This window comes from Oncorhynchus keta, unplaced genomic scaffold (assembly GCF_023373465.1).
Source record: "Oncorhynchus keta strain PuntledgeMale-10-30-2019 unplaced genomic scaffold, Oket_V2 Un_contig_3724_pilon_pilon, whole genome shotgun sequence".
Classification (NCBI taxonomy): domain Eukaryota; kingdom Metazoa; phylum Chordata; class Actinopteri; order Salmoniformes; family Salmonidae; genus Oncorhynchus; species Oncorhynchus keta.
The window spans coordinates 67501-85512 of record NW_026287396.1 but is presented as its reverse complement, the minus strand read 5'-3'; the positions used below and the strand labels follow the sequence as shown (position 1 = coordinate 85512).

The 18012-nt window shown below is 51.8% G+C and overlaps 2 protein-coding genes and 3 long non-coding RNA genes across 21 annotated transcripts in view; 2 read left to right on the top strand and 3 right to left on the bottom strand.

The window, feature by feature from the left end:
- LOC118383184 (hepatocyte growth factor-regulated tyrosine kinase substrate) overlaps positions 1-18012 on the bottom strand; it is a 62419-nt gene that overhangs the window by 29926 nt on the left and 14481 nt on the right. Inside the window, exons 9-16 of the mRNA XM_052508586.1 lie at positions 17204-17309; positions 13647-13745; positions 13468-13563; positions 7157-7195; positions 6219-6413; positions 4874-5084; positions 2827-2999; positions 35-175 (exon numbers count right to left, since the gene is read on the bottom strand). Of these exons, the coding sequence (XP_052364546.1) occupies positions 35-175; positions 2827-2999; positions 4874-5084; positions 6219-6413; positions 7157-7195; positions 13468-13563; positions 13647-13745; positions 17204-17309 (1060 nt within the window). The remainder of the gene's footprint in view (positions 1-34; positions 176-2826; positions 3000-4873; positions 5085-6218; positions 6414-7156; positions 7196-13467; positions 13564-13646; positions 13746-17203; positions 17310-18012) is intronic.
- Positions 533-2721, bottom strand: LOC127924142 (uncharacterized). 2 transcript variants are annotated; one of them, XR_008116919.1, is made up of 5 exons: positions 2687-2721; positions 1797-1890; positions 1609-1749; positions 767-813; positions 533-673 (listed from the first exon to the last, which is right to left on the bottom strand). It is a non-coding gene; the product is annotated as an uncharacterized LOC127924142 (long non-coding RNA). The 2 variants fall into 2 exon arrangements; XR_008116920.1 differs by lacking the exons at positions 767-813; positions 1797-1890; positions 2687-2721 and adding an exon at positions 2126-2325 and having other exon boundaries at positions 1609-1702.
- LOC127924143 (uncharacterized) lies at positions 10303-11149 on the top strand. The gene is made up of 3 exons (XR_008116921.1): positions 10303-10356; positions 10903-10932; positions 11083-11149. It is a non-coding gene; the product is annotated as an uncharacterized LOC127924143 (long non-coding RNA).
- LOC127924138 (uncharacterized) lies at positions 13752-16093 on the bottom strand. 11 transcript variants are annotated; one of them, XM_052508585.1, is made up of 6 exons: positions 15591-16093; positions 15197-15248; positions 14922-14957; positions 14766-14800; positions 14610-14644; positions 13752-14575 (listed from the first exon to the last, which is right to left on the bottom strand). In XM_052508585.1, exons 1-6 carry the CDS (start codon positions 15896-15898, stop codon positions 14556-14558), a joined length of 486 nt encoding a protein of 161 aa, XP_052364545.1. In that variant the 5' UTR covers positions 15899-16093; the 3' UTR covers positions 13752-14555. The 11 variants fall into 11 exon arrangements, 3 of the variants coding, with proteins under 3 accessions (XP_052364545.1, XP_052364544.1, XP_052364543.1); XM_052508584.1 differs by having other exon boundaries at positions 13753-14575; positions 15197-15231; XM_052508583.1 differs by having other exon boundaries at positions 13753-14644.
- Positions 16078-17192, top strand: LOC127924139 (uncharacterized). 6 transcript variants are annotated; one of them, XR_008116903.1, is made up of 5 exons: positions 16078-16219; positions 16340-16539; positions 16580-16779; positions 16860-17011; positions 17068-17192. It is a non-coding gene; the product is annotated as an uncharacterized LOC127924139 (long non-coding RNA). The 6 variants fall into 6 exon arrangements; XR_008116906.1 differs by having other exon boundaries at positions 16087-16179; XR_008116902.1 differs by lacking the exon at positions 16078-16219 and having other exon boundaries at positions 16407-16539; positions 16580-16739; positions 17068-17174.

The following is an 18012-nucleotide window of genomic DNA, read 5'->3' as shown; positions in this document are numbered from 1 at the left end:
TCTACCTGTGGGGAGGGTATAGTATAGTGTCTACCTGTGGGTAGGACATGGGGAAGGCAGGCATCTGGGCTCTCATCTGGATGGTGTGTTTCTGTTGCTCCAGCCTCATCTGTCTCTCCTTCTCCTGCTCCTGGAGCCGCTGGATGGCCAGCTGACGCTGCATCTCTAGGTACTCCTGAAACAGTCACCACATCAGACACCACATCAGACACCATATCAGACACCACATCAGACACCACATCAGACACCATATCAGACACCACATCAGACACCATATACCACCTAACAGGCTCATGCTGCATCTCTAGGTACTCCTGAAACAGTCACCACATCAGACACCACATCAGACACCATCTACCACCTAACAGGCTGAAGCTGCATCTCTACAGAACAACCCATACCTCATCATGTGAATAACAAGGAAATCACCCTGTTTTATCACTGCACTGGGCCTTTAAACACTACAGCTGATCTGTTCTACACAATATATCTAAACAGACTCCCAGCCCTGTTATTATCTATAACACAGCACCTCTCCTAAACAGACTCCCAGTCCTGTTATTATCTATAACACAGCACCTCTCCTAAACAGACTCCCAGTCCTGTTATTATCTATAACACAGCACCTCTCCTAAACAGACTCCCAGTCCTGTTATTATCTATAACACAGCACCTCTCCTAAACAGACTCCCAGCCCTGTTATTATCTATAACACAGCACCCTCCTAAACAGACTCCCAGCCCTGTTATTATCTATAACACAGCACCCCTCCTAAACAGACTCCCAGTCCTGTTATTATCTATAACACAGCACCTCTCCTAAACAGACTCCCAGCCCTGTTATTATCTATAACACAGCACCTCTCCTAAACAGACTCCCAGCCCTGTTATTATCTATAACACAGCACCCCTCCTAAACAGACTCCCAGCCCTGTTATTATCTATAACACAGCACCTCTCCTAAACAGACTCCCAGCCCTGTTATTATCTATAACATAGCACCCCTCCTAAACAGACTCCCAGCCCTGTTATTATCTATAACACAGCACCCCTCCTAAACAGACTCCCAGCCCTGTTATTATCTATAACACAGCACCCCTCCTAAACAGACTCCCAGCCCTGTTATTATCTATAACACAGCACCCCTCCTAAACAGACTCCCAGTCCTGTTATTATCTATAACATAGCACCCCTCCTAAACAGACTCCCAGCCCTGTTATTATCTATAACACAGCACCCCTCCTAAACAGACTCCCAGCCCTGTTATTATCTATAACACAGCACCCCTCCTAAACAGACTCCCAGCCCTGTTATTATCTATAACACAGCACCTCTCCTAAACAGACTCCCAGTCCTGTTATTATCTATAACACAGCACCCCTCCTAAACAGACTCCCAGCCTGTCATTATCTATAACACAGCACCCTCCTAAACAGACTCCCAGTCCTGTTATTATCTATAACACAGCACCTCTCCTAAACAGACTCCCAGCCTGTCATTATCTATAACACAGCACCTCTCCTAAACAGACTCCCAGCCTGTTATTATCTATAACACAGCACCCCTCCTAAACAGACTCCCAGCCCTGTTATTATCTATAACACAGCACCTCTCCTAAACAGACTCCCAGTCCTGTTATTATCTATAACACAGCACCCCTCCTAAACAGACTCCCAGTCCTGTTATTATCTATAACACAGCACCTCTCCTAAACAGACTCCCAGTCCTGTTATTATCTATAACACAGCACCTCTCCTAAACAGACTCCCAGCCCTGTTATTATCTATAACACAGCACCCCTCCTAAACAGACTCCCAGTCCTGTTATTATCTATAACACAGCACCCCTCCTAAACAGACTCCCAGCCCTGTTATTATCTATAACACAGCACCTCTCCTAAACAGACTCCCAGCCCTGTTATTATCTATAACACAGCACCCTCCTAAACAGACTCCCAGCCCTGTTATTATCTATAACACAGCACCCTCTCCTAAACAGACTCCCAGCCCTGTTATTATCTATAACACAGCACCCCTCCTAAACAGACTCCCAGCCCTGTTATTATCTATAACACAGCACCTCTCCTAAACAGACTCCCAGTCCTGTTATTATCTATAACACAGCACCCCTCCTAAACAGACTCCCAGTCCTGTTATTATCTATAACACAGCACCCCTCCTAAACAGACTCCCAGTCCTGTTATTATCTATAACACAGCACCCCTCCTAAACAGACTCCCAGCCCTGTTATTATCTATAACATAGCACCCCTCCTAAACAGACTCCCAGCCCTGTTATTATCTATAACATAGCACCCCTCCTAAACAGACTCCCAGCCTGTCATTATCTATAACACAGCACCCCTCCTAAACAGACTCCCAGCCCTGTTATTATCTATAACATAGCACCTCTCCTAAACAGACTCCCAGCCCTGTTATTATCTATAACATAGCACCCCTCCTAAACAGACTCCCAGCCCTGTTATTATCTATAACACAGCACCTCTCCTAAACAGACTCCCAGTCCTGTTATTATCTATAACACAGCACCCCTCCTAAACAGACTCCCAGCCTGTCATTATCTATAACACAGCACCCTCCTAAACAGACTCTCAGCCCTGTTATTATCTATAACACAGCACCCCTCCTAAACAGACTCCCAGTCCTGTTATTATCTATAACATAGCACCTCTCCTAAACAGACTCCCAGTCCTGTTATTATCTATAACACAGCACCCCTCCTAAACAGACTCCCAGCCCTGTTATTATCTATAACACAGCACCCCTCCTAAACAGACTCCCAGCCCCGTTGTTCCCCAGTTCTGTCACCTGTTTCTTCTGTCTCATGATCTCTAGTTTCTGGGCCAACTGGATCTGTCTCTGTCTCTCCGCCTCCTCGGCAGCACGACGCAGCTTCTCTCTGTGCTCGTCTCGTAGGGCGTTCAGAGCGGCTCTCGCATCACGCACCTGGGCCAGCTTGTCCTGCAGACCCTCGTAATACACTGGCAGACAGACATGGGGATGTTTAGTTAGTGGTTAAACGGTACAGGACCAAGACAACAAACATGGTAAACCAACAAGCAGACAGACACGCTCACGGTTTGAGTAAGAGTGAGGCCGGGATTGAATCCAATCACAGATTTGGACAACATGCCATGTATAGGATATTCCTGATTGAGACATATTGTTTACAGTGAATGTGGTCTCCACAAACATGGGAACGTAGTTATTAAAACATGCATTGCAGACAAAGAACGATCAGATTGAATCCCGGCTTTACATAACCACACTGAAACACACTGAAACACACTCAGAACCACTCCCCCACACACACACACTGAAACACACTCAGAACCACTCCCCCACGCACACTCAGAACCACTCCCCCACACACACTCAGAACCACTCCCCCACACACTCAGAACCACTCCCCCACACACACTCAGAACCACTCCCCCACACACACTCAGAACCACTCCCCCACACACACTCAGAACCACTCCCCCACACACACTCAGAACCACTCCCCCACACACACTCAGAACCACTCCCCCACACACACTCAGAACCACTCCCCCACACACACTCAGAACCACTCCCCCACACACACTCAGAACCACTCCCCCACACACACACAGAACCACCCCCACACAGACACACTGAAACAAAGTCACAACACACTCAGAACCACCCCCCACACACACTCTGAACCACCCCCCACACACACTCTGAACCACCCCCCACACACACTCTGAACCACCCCCCACACACACTCTGAACCACCCCCCACACACACTCTGAACCACCCCCCACACACACACTGAACCACCCCCACACACACTCAGAACCACCCCCCCACACACAGAACCACCCCCACACACACACACTGAACCACCCCCCACACACACACTCTGAACCACCCCCCACACACTCTGAACCACCCCCCACACACACACTCTGAACCACCCCCCACACACACACTGAACCACCCCCCACACACACACTGAACCACCCCCCACACACACACTCAGAACCACCCCCCACACACACACTCTGAACCACCCCCCACACACACACACTCTGAACCACCCCCCACACACACTCTGAACCACCCCCCACACACACACTCAGAACCACCCCCCACACACACACTCTGAACCCCCCCCCCCACACACACTCAGAACCCCCCCCCCCCACACACACACAGAACCACTCAGAACCACCCCCACACACACTCAGAACCACCCCCCACACACACACTCAGAACCACCCCCCACACACACTCAGAACCACCCCCCCACACACACTCAGAACCACCCCCCACACACACTCAGAACCACCCCCCCCACACACACTCAGAACCACCCCCCACACACACACAGAACCACCCCCCACACACACACAGAACCACCCCCCACACACACAGAACCACCCCCCCACACACACAGAACCACCCCCCCCACACACACAGAACCACCCCCCCACACACACACAGAACCACCCCCCACACACACACTCAGAACCACCCCCCCACACACTCAGAACCACCCCCCACACACACTCAGAACCACCCCCCACACACTCAGAACCACCCCCCCACACACTCAGAACCACCCCCCACACCACCCCCCACACATCAGAACCACCCCCCACACACACTCAGAACCACCCCCCACACACACACTCAGAACCACCCCCCACACACACTCAGAACCACCCCCCACACACACTCAGAACCACCCCCCACACACACTCAGAACCACCCCCCACACACACAGAACCACCCCCCACACACACACTCAGAACCACCCCCCACACACACACTCAGAACCACCCCCCACACACACTCAGAACCAAATCTCCCCCCCTAACTCACGTCTCTTCTCGTCCAGCTGATTGAGGATGTCCAGTAGCTGGGGGTGCATGGTGTTGATGGACTGGAAGAGGGAGAGCACGGCGCTGTCGTTGGTGATGCTGCGACCGCGCATGTGGTTACTCTTCATACGGTTCAGGAAGGTGGTGACCGCGTTCTGCAGAGCCTTCAGGAACGCATCGTGGTTCTCCTCCGACTCACCGTTCTGATACTGCTGCTGGGGGTGGGGGAGAGGGGGGGGAGAAAGGGAGGAAGAGGAGAGGGGAGGGGAGAGGGAGGGAGGGAGGGGAGGGGAGAGGAGAGGGGAGAGGGGAGAGGGAGGGGAGAGGAGAGGGGGGGGGAGAGGGGAGGGAGGAGAGGAGAGGGGAGGAGAGGGAGGGGGGAGGGAGGAGAGGGAGGAGAGGAGAGGAGAGGAGAGGGAGAAGAGGGAGGAAGAGGAGAGGAGAAAGAGAGGAGGAGAGGAGAAAGGGAGGAAGGGGAGAGGAGAAGGGAGGGGAGAAAGGGAGGAAGAGGAGAGGAGAGAGAAGGGAGGAAGAGGAGAGGAGAGGAGAGAGGAGAGGGGAGAGGAGAAAGGGAGGAAGAGGAGAGGGGAGAGGAGAGGGGAAAGGGAGAAAGGGAGGAAGAGGAGAGGAGAAAGGGAGGAAGAGGAGAGGAGAAAGGGAGGAAGAGGAGAGGAGAAAGGGAGGAAGAGGAGAGGAGAAAGGGAGGAAGAGGAGAGGAGAAAGGGAGGAAGAGGAGAGGAGAAAGAGGAGGACGGGGAGAGGAGAGGGGAGAGGAGAAAGGGAGGAAGAGGAGAGGAGAGAGGGAGGACGGGGGAGGGAGGGGGAGAGGGGAGGAGAAAGGGAGGAAGAGGAGAGGAGAGGGGAGGAAGAGAGGAGTGGGAGGAAGAGGAGAGAGGGAGGAAGAGGAGAGAGGGAGGAAGAGGAGAGGAGAAAGGGAGGACGGGGGAGAGGAGAGGGGAGAGGAGAAAGGGGAAGAGGGAGAGGGGAGAGGAGAAAGGGAGGAAGAGGAGAGGAGAGAGGGAGGGAGAGGGGAGAGGAGAAAGAGGAGAGGAGAAAGGGAGGAGAGGGGAGAGGAGAAAGGGAGGAAGAGGAGAGGAGAAAGGGAGGACGGGGGAGGAAGAGGAGGAGAAAGGGAGGAAGAGGAGAGGAGAAAGGGAGGACGGGGGAGAGGAGAGGGGAGATGAGGGAAAGTCATTCAGCAGGAACAAACAGCTAATGACAGAGCATGTAGTCATTTCTAATCTAAATCTACTTCAATCTCTGCTGCTATGCATGAATTTTCACCTGAACAAATGAGAAAATCCATTTGTCTTCCATCTCTCATAACACAGCAGTGTACAACTAACCTCCACTATGTTGACTGGAGGCGGGGCCATGACGACTTGTGCTGGGAGTGGTGCGACCGTTTCCACTGGCTGGGGCTGGCTGATTGGCAGGGGCTCAGTAGCCAATGGTACGGGGGCAGGGGCAGACGGGGTGGGACTCTTGCGTGCCTCTTCCTGTTTCTTCTCCCAGTACGTTCTGTTCAGGTAGCGAGCCAGCTGGAGAGAAGACCATTATAGTTCAGGAATGTCCTCTCAACCAAAACATGACTAGACATACTGACCTGGGACCAGTTTCCCAAACACATAAAGATGGTCTTCAGCAGTAAGATCATACATCCATAGGTGAGCAATGGACAACCAGTGATCTAGTAATCACCTTTATGTTTCTGGGAAACTCACCCCAGTATATAGTTCATTTACACTATAGTGCAGTCGGAGCTGTAACTGTAACTGTATCAAATTAGACTTAATTCTAGACAGCTCAGGAGACAGCTCAGGAGACAGCTCAGGAGACAGCTCAGAGACAGCACGTAGACAGGTCAGAGACAGCGTAGTAGACAGCTCAGAGACAGCTCAGAGACAGCTCAGAGACAGCTCAGAGACAGCTCAGAGACAGCTCAGGAGACAGCTCAGTAGACAGCTCAGGAGACAGCTCAGGAGACAGCTCAGAGACAGCAGCAGCTCAGAGACAGCTCAGGTCAGAGACAGCTAGACAGCTCAGAGACAGCTCAGAGACAGCTCAGCAGCTCAGAGACAGCTCAGTAGACAGCTCAGTAGACAGCTCAGAGACAGCTCAGAGACAGCTCAGAGACAGCACAGAAGACAGCTCAGAAGACAGCACAGAAGACTCAGAAGAGAGCTCAGAAGAGAGCTCAGAGAGAGCACGTAGACAGCACGTAGACAGTTCAGAGACAGCGTAGTAGACAGCACAGGACTGTCAGAGTTGACATGTGTCTTACCTCAGGGTCGACATCTTCAGCTGAGGGAGCAGAGGAGTTCTGTGGAGAACACACACATTATACATCACAACAGAGCCCATACATGGTTTAGTCCCTGCACAGTAATTACAGGTGCATGGGCCCCCGGCACAGTAATTACAGGTGTATGGGCCCCCTGCACAGTAATTACAGGTGTATAGGCCCCCTGCACAGTAATTACAGGTGTATAGGCCCCCTGCACAGTAATTACAGGTGTATAGGCCCCCTGCACAGTAATTACAGGTGCATGGGCCCCCGGCACAGTAATTACAGGTGTATAGGCCCCCGGCATAGTAATTACAGGTGTATAGGCCCCCTGCACAGTAATTACAGGTGCATGGGCCCCCGGCACAGTAATTACAGGTGTATAGGCCCCCGGCATAGTAATTACAGGTGTATAGGCCCCCTGCACAGTAATTACAGGTGCATAGGCCCCCGGCATAGTAATTACAGGTGTATAGGCCCCCTGCACAGTAATTACAGGTGCATGGGACCCCGGGATAGTAATTACAGGTGTATAGGCCCCCTGCACAGTAATTACAGGTGCATGGGCCCCCGGCATAGTAATTACAGGTGTATAGGCCCCCTGCACAGTAATTACAGGTGTATGGGCCCCCGGCATAGTAATTACAGGTGTATAGGCCCCCGGCATAGTAATTACAGGTGTATGGGCCCCCGGCACAGTAATTACAGGTGTATAGGCCCCCGGCATAGTAATTACAGGTGTATAGGCCCCCGGCATAGTAATTACAGGTGTATAGGCCCCCGGCATAGTAATTACAGGTGTATAGGCCCCCTGCATAGTAATTACAGGTGTATAGGCCCCATAGTAATTACAGGTGCATAGTAATTACAGGTGTATAGGCCCCCTGCACAGTAATTACAGGTGTATAGGCCCCCGGCATAGTAATTACAGGTGTATAGGCCCCCATGCACAGTAATTACAGGTGTATAGGCCCCCTGCATAGTAATTACAGGTGTATAGGCCCCCTGCATAGTAATTACAGGTGTATTACAGGCCCCTGCACAGTAATTACAGGTGTATAGGCCCCCTGGCACAGTAATTACAGGTGCATGGGCCCCCGGCATAGTAATTACAGGTGTATAGGCCCCCGGCATAGTAATTACAGGTGTATAGGCCCCCGGCATAGTAATTACAGGTGTATAGGCCCCCGGCATAGTAATTACAGGTGTATGGGCCCCCGGCATAGTAATTACAGGTGTATAGGCCCCCTGCACAGTAATTACAGGTGTATAGGCCCCCGGCACAGTAATTACAGGTGTATAGGCCCCCGGCACAGTAATTACAGGTGTATAGGCCCCCGGCATAGTAATTACAGGTGTATAGGCCCCCGGCATAGTAATTACAGGTGTATGGGCCCCGGCATAGTAATTACAGGTGTATAGGCCCCCGGCATAGTAATTACAGGTGTATAGGCCCCCGTGCATAGTAATTACAGGTGTATAGGCCCCCTGCACAGTAATTACAGGTGTATAGGCCCCCTGCACAGTAATTACAGGTGTATAGGCCCCCGGCATAGTAATTACAGGTGTATAGGCTCCCGGCATAGTAATTACAGGTGTATAGGCCCCCTGCACAGTAATTACAGGTGTATAGGCCCCCGGCATAGTAATTACAGGTGTATAGGCCCCCTGCATAGTAATTACAGGTGTATAGGCCCCCTGCACAGTAATTACAGGTGTATAGGCCCCTGCACAGTAATTACAGGTGTATAGGCCCCCTGCACAGTAATTACAGGTGTATGGGCCCCCGGCATAGTAATTACAGGTGTATAGGCCCCCGGCATAGTAATTACAGGTGTATAGGCCCCCTGCATAGTAATTACAGGTGTATAGGCCCCCTGCACAGTAATTACAGGTGTATAGGCCCCCTGCACAGTAATTACAGGTGTATAGGCCCCCTGCACAGTAATTACAGGTGTATAGGCCCCCGGCATAGTAATTACAGGTGTATAGGCCCCCGGCATAGTAATTACAGGTGTATAGGCCCCCTGCACAGTAATTACAGGTGTATAGGCCCCCTGCATAGTAATTACAGGTGTATAGGCCCCCTGCACAGTAATTACAGGTGTATAGGCCCCCTGCATAGTAATTACAGGTGTATAGGCCCCCGGCATAGTAATTACAGGTGTATAGGCCCCCTGCACAGTAATTACAGGTGTATAGGCCCCCGGGATAGTAATTACAGGTGTATAGGCCCCCTGCATAGTAATTACAGGTGTATAGGCCCCCTGCACAGTAATTACAGGTGTATAGGCCCCCTGCATAGTAATTACAGGTGTATAGGCCCCCTGCACAGTAATTACAGGTGTATAGGCCCCCTGCACAGTAATTACAGGTGTATAGGCCCCCTGCATAGTAATTACAGGTGTATAGGCCCCCTGCACTGTAATTACAGGTGTATAGGCCCCCTGCACAGTAATTACAGGTGTATAGGCCCCCGGCATAGTAATTACAGGTGTATAGGCCCCCTGCATAGTAATTACAGGTGTATAGGCCCCCTGCACAGTAATTACAGGTGTATAGGCCCCCTGCACAGTAATTACAGGTGTATAGGCCCCCTGCACAGTAATTACAGGTGCATGGGCCCCCGGGATAGTAATTACAGGTGTATAGGCCCCCGGCATAGTAATTACAGGTGTATAGGCCCCCTGCATAGTAATTACAGGTGTATAGGCCCCCTGCACAGTAATTACAGGTGTATAGGCCCCCGGCATAGTAATTACAGGTGTATAGGCCCCGGCATAGTAATTACAGGTGTATAGGCCCCCTGCACAGTAATTACAGGTGTATAGGCCCCCGGCACAGTAATTACAGGTGTATAGGCCCCCTGCACAGTAATTACAGGTGTATAGGCCCCCTGCATAGTAATTACAGGTGTATAGGCCCCCTGCACAGTAATTACAGGTGTAGTAATTACAGGTGTATAGGCCCCCTGCACAGTAATTACAGGTGTATAGGCCCCCTGGATAGTAATTACAGGTGTATAGGCCCCTGCATAGTAATTACAGGTGTATAGGCCCCCTGCACAGTAATTACAGGTGTATAGGCCCCCTGCATAGTAATTACAGGTGTATAGGCCCCCTGCACAGTAATTACAGGTGTATAGGCCCCCTGCACAGTAATTACAGGTGTATAGGCCCCCTGCATAGTAATTACAGGTGTATAGGCCCCCTGCATAGTAATTACAGGTGTATAGGCCCCCTGCACTGTAATTACAGGTGTATAGGCCCCCTGCACAGTAATTACAGGTGTATAGGCCCCCTGCATAGTAATTACAGGTGTATAGGCCCCCTGCATAGTAATTACAGGTGTATAGGCCCCCTGCACAGTAATTACAGGTGTATAGGCCCCCTGCACAGTAATTACAGGTGTATAGGCCCCCTGCACAGTAATTACAGGTGCATGGCCCCCGGGATAGTAATTACAGGTGTATAGGCCCCCGGCATAGTAATTACAGGTGTATAGGCCCCCTGCATAGTAATTACAGGTGTATAGGCCCCCTGCACAGTAATTACAGGTGTATAGGCCCCCGGCATAGTAATTACAGGTGTATAGGCCCCCACATAGTAATTACAGGTGTATAGGCCCCCTGCATAGTAATTACAGGTACAGGTGTGTATAGGCCCCCGGCATAGTAATTACAGGTGTATAGGCCCCCTGCACAGTAATTACAGGTGTATAGGCCCCCTGCATAGTAATTACAGGTGTATAGGCCCCCTGCACAGTAATTACAGGTGTATAGGCCCCCTGCACAGTAATTACAGGTGTATAGGCCCCCTGCACAGTAATTACAGGTGTATAGGCCCCCTGCACAGTAATTACAGGTGTATAGGCCCCCTGCATAGTAATTACAGGTGTATAGGCCCCCTGCATAGTAATTACAGGTGTATAGGCCCCCGGGATAGTAATTACAGGTGTATAGGCCCCCGGGATAGTAATTACAGGTGTATAGGCCCCCGGCATAGTAATTACAGGTGTATAGGCCCCCGGCATAGTAATTACAGGTGTATAGGCCCCCTGCACAGTAATTACAGGTGTATAGGCCCCCGGCATAGTAATTACAGGTGTATAGGCCCCCGGCATAGTAATTACAGGTGTATAGGCGCCCTGCATAGTAATTACAGGTGTATAGGCCCCCGGCATAGTAATTACAGGTGTATAGGCCCCCTGCACAGTAATTACAGGTGTATAGGCCCCCGGCACAGTAATTACAGGTCTATAGGCCCCCGGCACAGTAATTACAGGTGTATAGGCCCCCGGCACAGTAATTACAGGTCTATAGGCCCCCGGCATAGTAATTACAGGTGTATAGGCCCCCGGGATAGTAATTACAGGTGTATAGGCCCCCGGGATAGTAATTACAGGTGTATAGGCCCCCGGCATAGTAATTACAGGTGTATAGGCCCCCTGCACAGTAATTACAGGTGTATGGGCCCCGGCATAGTAATTACAGGTGTATAGGGCCCCCGGCATGGTAATTACAGGTTCATGGGCCCCCGACATAGTAATTACAGGTGTATAGGCCCCCTGCACAGTAATTACAGGTGTATGGGCCCCCGGGATAGTAATTACAGGTGTATAGGCCCCCTGCACAGTAATTACAGGTGTATAGGCTCCCTGCATAGTAATTACAGGTGCATGGGCCCCCTGCATAGTAATTACAGGTGTATGGGCCCTCGGGATAGTAATTACAGGTGCATGGGCCCCCGACATAGTAATTACAGGTGTATAGGCCCCCGGCACAGTAATTACAGGTGTATAGGCCCCCTGCACAGTAATTACAGGTGTATAGGCCCCCTGCACAGTAATTACAGGTGTATAGGCCCCCGGCACAGTAATTACAGGTGTATAGTGGTACTTGAATATACACGTTACCATAACAACACATACAGACAGAGTACATGTCTCATTCACCTCTTGACCAACTAGGTGGTTATTGTAAAAGATGACTTAGGGGTCTAAAGAAATATTTAGATAAAAAAGATGTGCAGCAGAGTTCAGTATAATAATGTCACCGTTACTAAGTACTACTTCACAAGAGACCGAGTGGGGCGGCACGACTTAGTGAAGACAACAGAGTACATCTATAGAGAGAGAGGGGATGGTGTTAACACAGAGTACATCTATAGAGAGAGAGAGAGAGGATGGTGTGACACAGAGTACATCTATAGAGAGAGAGGATGGTGTGACACAGAGTACATTATAGAGAGAGAGGGGATGGTGTTAACACAGAGTACATCTATAGAGAGAGAGAGAGGATGGTGTTAACACAGAGTACATCTATAGAGAGAGAGGATGGTGTTAACACAGAGTACATCTATAGAGAGAGAGAGGATGGTGTGACACAGAGTACATCTATAGAGAGAGGGGATGGTGTTAACACAGAGTACATCTATAGAGAGAGAGAGAGGATGGTGTTAACACAGAGTACATTATAGAGAGAGAGGGGATGGTGTTAACACAGAGTACATCTATAGAGAGAGAGAGGATGGTGTGACACAGAGTACATCTATAGAGAGAGAGAGTATGGTGTTAACACAGAGTACATCTATAGAGAGAGAGAGGATGGTGTGACACAGAGTACATCTATAGAGAAAGAGAGGATGGTGTGACACAGAGTACATCTATAGAGAGGATGGTGTGAACAGAGTACATCTATAGAGAGAGAGAGGATGATGTTAACACAGAGTACATCTATAGAGAGAGAGAGGATGGTGTGAACAGAGTACATCTATAGAGAGAGAGGATGGTGTTAACACAGAGTACATCTATAGAGAGAGAGAGGATGGTGTGAACACAGAGTACATCTATAGAGAGAGAGAGAGGATGGTGTGAACAGAGTACATCTATAGAGAGAGAGGATGGTGTTAACACAGAGTACATCTATAGAGAGAGAGAGGATGGTGTGAACAGAGTACATCTATAGAGAGAGAGAGGATGGTGTTAACACAGAGTACATCTATAGAGAGAGAGAGGATGGTGTTAACACAGAGTACATCTATAGAGAGAGAGAGGATGGTGTGAACAGAGTACATCTATAGAGAGAGAGAGGATGGTGTGAACAGAGTACATATATAGAGAGAGAGAGGATGGTGTTAACACAGAGTACATCTATAGAGAGAGAGAGGATGGTGTGAACAGAGTACATCTATAGAGAGAGAGAGGATGGTGTGAACAGAGTACATCTATAGAGAGAGAGAGGGTGGTGTTATCACAGAGTACTTCTATAGAGAGAGAGGATGGAGGGAGTGGATGAGAGTAAGTCTTACCACAGGAGAGGAGTAGAGTGAGTTGACGGGCGGGGCTGAGGAGGTGACTGGGGCAGGGTCAGCTTTGGGGTAGACCCCGTACGAGTTCTTCTGTCTCTGTAGACACACAACATGTATCAGTGTCTTTCCATTCCCACTGTGGAGCTACAGTCCCATGATTTATATACAGCACTACCCACCATCCTCTCCTTCTCCTCAGCCTCGCTCTGTGATAGGGCGATGGCCAGCTGAAGCTCCTCCTCCTCCTGCAGGGCCGCCTCGTCCCGTTTGGGGGGCACCTGGTGAGACAGGGAAGAGAGATGAAACCCACAGGGGAGGGAGGCCCGGAGGGGAGAGGGCCGGGGAGGAGAGAGGACCAGGGAGGAATAGGAAGGCCCACACGGGAGAGGGCCAGGGAGGAGAGAGGACCAGGGAGGCCCGGAGGGGAGAGGGCCAGGGAGGAGAGGACCAGGGAGGAACAGGAAGGCCCCCAGGGGAGAGGGCCAGGGAGGAGAGAGGACCAGGGAGGAACAGGGAGGCCCCCAGGGGAGAGGGCCAGGGAGGATAGAGGACCAGGGAGGAACAGGGAGGCCCCCAGGGGAAAGGGCCAGGGAGGAACAGGGAGGCCCCCAGGGGAGAGGGCCAGGGAGGAGAGAGGACCAGGGAGGAACAGGGAGGCCCCCAGGGGAGAGGGCCAGGGAGGAGAGAGGACCAGGGAGGCCCCCAGGGGAAAGGGCCAGGGAGGAACAGGGAGGCCCCCAGGGGAGAGGGCCAGGGAGGAGAGAGGACCAGGGAGGACCAGGGAGGAACAGGGAGGCCCCCAGGGGAAAGGGCCAGGGAGGAGAGAGGACCAGGGAGGGGAAGGTTAGAGGAGAAACACCAGGGAAGGTAAAGCAGGGTGGGCATTGGGTAATAAACCTGCATTCCAGGTGGTCTTCAATGTAGTTGTGTTTCACTTCTCAGAATATTACTTTTTATCATATAGTTGCGGTTCCAGGATTGACGGTTAACTTGAAAACAGTCCGACAGACGTTGTGAGATCTGATCATCAGAGGGAACACTGCTGCCGCCTCGCTCTCCAACCAAGAGGCATGTATGGAGGAGCAGCCTCACTGCAACCCCAGACAACCTGCAACCCCAGACAACCTGGAACCCCAGACAACCTGGAACCCCAGACAACCTGGAACCCCCAGACAACCTGCAACCCCAGACAACCTGGAACCCCCAGACAACCTGGAACCCCCAGACAACCTGGAACCCCAGACAACCTGGAACCCCAGACAACCTGGAACCCCAGACAACCTGGAACCCCAGACAACCTGGAACCCCAGACAACCTGGAACCCCCAGACAACCTGCAACCCCCAGACAACCTGCAACCCCAGACAACCTGCAACCCCCAGACAACCTGCAACCCCAGACAACCTGCAACCCCAGACAACCTGGAACCCCAGACAACCTGGAACCCCAGACAACCTGGAACCCCCAGACAACCTGGAACCCCCAGACAACCTGGAACCCCCAGACACCCTGGAACCCCAGACAACCTGGAACCCCAGACAACCTGGACCCCCAGACAACCTGGACCCCCAGACAACCTGGAACCCCAGACAACCTGGAACCCCAGACAACCTGGAACCCCAGACAACCTGGAACCCCAGACAACCTGGAACCCCAGACAACCTGGAACCCCAGACAACCTGGAACCCCAGACAACCTGGAACCCCAGACAACCTGGAACCCCAGACAACCTGGAACCCCAGACAACCTGGAACCCCCAGACAACCTGGAACCCCAGACAACCTGGAACCGTCAGACAACCTGGAAACCCCAGACAACCTGGAACCCCAGACAACCTGGAACCCCAGACAACCTGGAACCCCAGACAACCTGGAACCCCAGACAACCTGGAACCCCAGACAACCTGGAACCCCAGACAACCTGGAACCCCAGACAACCTGGAACCCCAGACAACCTGGAACCCCAGACAACCTGGAACCCCAGACAACCTGGAACCCCAGACAACCTGGAACCCCAGACAACCTGGAACCCCAGACAACCTGGAACCCCAGACAACCTGGAATCCCAGACAACCTGGAACCCCAGACAACCTGGAACCCCAGACAACCTGGAACCCCAGACAACCTGGAACCCCCAGACAACCTGGAACCCCCAGACAACCTGGAACCCCAGACAACCTGGAACCCCAGACAACCTGGAACCCCAGACAACCTGGAACCCCAGACAACCTGGAACCCCAGACAACCTGGAACCCCAGACAACCTGGAACCCCAGACAACCTGGAACCCCAGACAACCTGGAACCCTACCGCGGTCGAGGAGGCAGGGAGAGTTAGGAGAAACGGGAGACAGCAGCTGGGCCTGATAAGAATCTAATAACAAAGACTTGTTTTCTGTGTGTTCGAACGGGGGAGGGAGATGATTGGTGATCATTGGGAATCATTTTACCACGGCAAACTACAACCCCCCCCCCCCCAAAAAGGCTCATCGAACTACAACTCCCATGTTGTAGTTTATGGCATGATAAACTGATCCCCATACATCGTCTCTATTGGGGGAGGATGAGACTGTCTGGGTCTGCACTTTAAATGAAACCCTACTCCCTATGTAGTGCACTACCGTAGAGCTCTGGTGGTCACAGCCCAAATTAGTGCACTACCATAGAGCTCTGGTGGTCACAGCCCAAATTAGTGCACTACCATAGAGCTCTGGTGGTCACAGCCCAAATTAGTGCACTACCATAGAGCTCTGGTGGTCACAGCCCAAATTAGTGCACTACCGTAGAGCTCTGGTGGTCACAGCCCAAAGTAGTGCACTACCATAGAGCTCTGGTGGTCACAGCCCAAAGTAGTGCACTACCATAGAGCTCTGGAGGTCACAGCACAAAGTAGTGCACTACCATAGAGCTCTGGTGGTCACAGCCCAAAGTAGTGCACTACCATAGAGCTCTGGTGGTCACAGCCCAAAGTAGTGCACTACCATAGAGCTCTGGAGGTCACAGCCCAAAGTAGTGCACTACCATAGAGCTCTGGAGGTCACAGCCCAAAGTAGTGCACTACCGTAGAGCTCTGGAGGTCACAGCACAAAGTAGTGCACTACCATAGAGCTCTGGAGGTCACAGCCCAAAGTAGTGCACTACCGTAGAGCTCTGGAGGTCACAGCCCAAAGTAGTACACTACCATAGAGCTCTGGAGGTCACAGCCCAAAGTAGTACACTACCATAGAGCTCTGGAGGTCACAGCCCAAAGTAGTGCACTACCATAGAGCTCTGGTGGTCACAGCCCAAAGTAGTGCACTACCATAGAGCTCTGGTGGTCACAGCCCAAAGTAGTGCACTACCATAGGGCTCTGAAGGTCACAGCCCAAAGTAGTGCACTACCATAGAGCTCTGAAGGTCACAGCCCAAAGTAGTGCACTACCATAGAGCTCTGGTGGTCACAGCCCAAAGTAGTGCACTATGTAGGGAATAGGGTGCCATAGAGCTCTGGAGGTCACAGCCCAAAGTAGTGCACTATGTAGGGAATAGGGTGCCATAGAGCTCTGGTGGTCACAGCCCAAAGTAGTGCACTATGTAGGGAATAGGGTGCCATAGAGCTCTGGAGGTCACAGCCCAAAGTAGTGCACTATGTAGGGAATAGGGGTGCCATTTGGGACGTAGACACCTTGACCCTGGCTATCACCACCAGGTGGGGTCATCTCTCAGGCCATACATTCACTTACTGTTTCCTGGACCACTACCTGAGACTGCTGGGACAGGGGGCTGGTCAGGTACTCTGGGGGCAGCTCTGCCGGGCCTGGGGTCACGGACGTGGATGTCCCGACCGGTTTACCCCCTTCAGCTTTCCTAGGCGGGGGAGAGAGGGAAGGGTGGCTGGTGAGGAGAGGGGTCAGAAGGGAGGTCAGGGGTCAGACACACAACTTGGTGAGTCAGAGGTTGTTGGACATGGACAATAAACTGGATGGATGGAAACCGACTGGGAACTGAGCAGCAGAATGGTATTTACAGTAGAAGATCACAGGTATCCATACAGATCATTCGTTATCTGTACCTACCCATTATACCACTAGAACAACAACTTCTACAGGCTGATGAAATGCTCTATGAAGGCTGAAGTGGGACATTTTAAATATACAGGCTGATGAAATGGAATTGAGGGTGGTTTTGACTGAGCCACTCCCTCTCTCTCTAGCCCGCCCGATAACTCACTCTCTCGTTAACACACACTCTCTCTCTCGTTAACTCACACTCTCCCCCTCCCGTTAACTCACACTCTCCCCCTCCCGTTAACTCGGTAACTCTCTCCCCCTCCCGTTAACTCGGTAACTCTCCCCCTCCCGTTAACTCGGTAACTCTCCCCCTCCCGTTAACTCGGTAACTCTCCCCCTCCCGTTAACTCGGTAACTCTCCCCCTCCCGTTAACTCGGTAACTCTCCCCCTCCTCTCTCGTTAACTCTCCCCTCTCTCGTCAACTCTCCCCCTCCCGTTAACTCTCCCCCTCCCGTTAACTCTCCCCCCTCCCGTTAACTCTCCCCCCTCCCGTTAACTC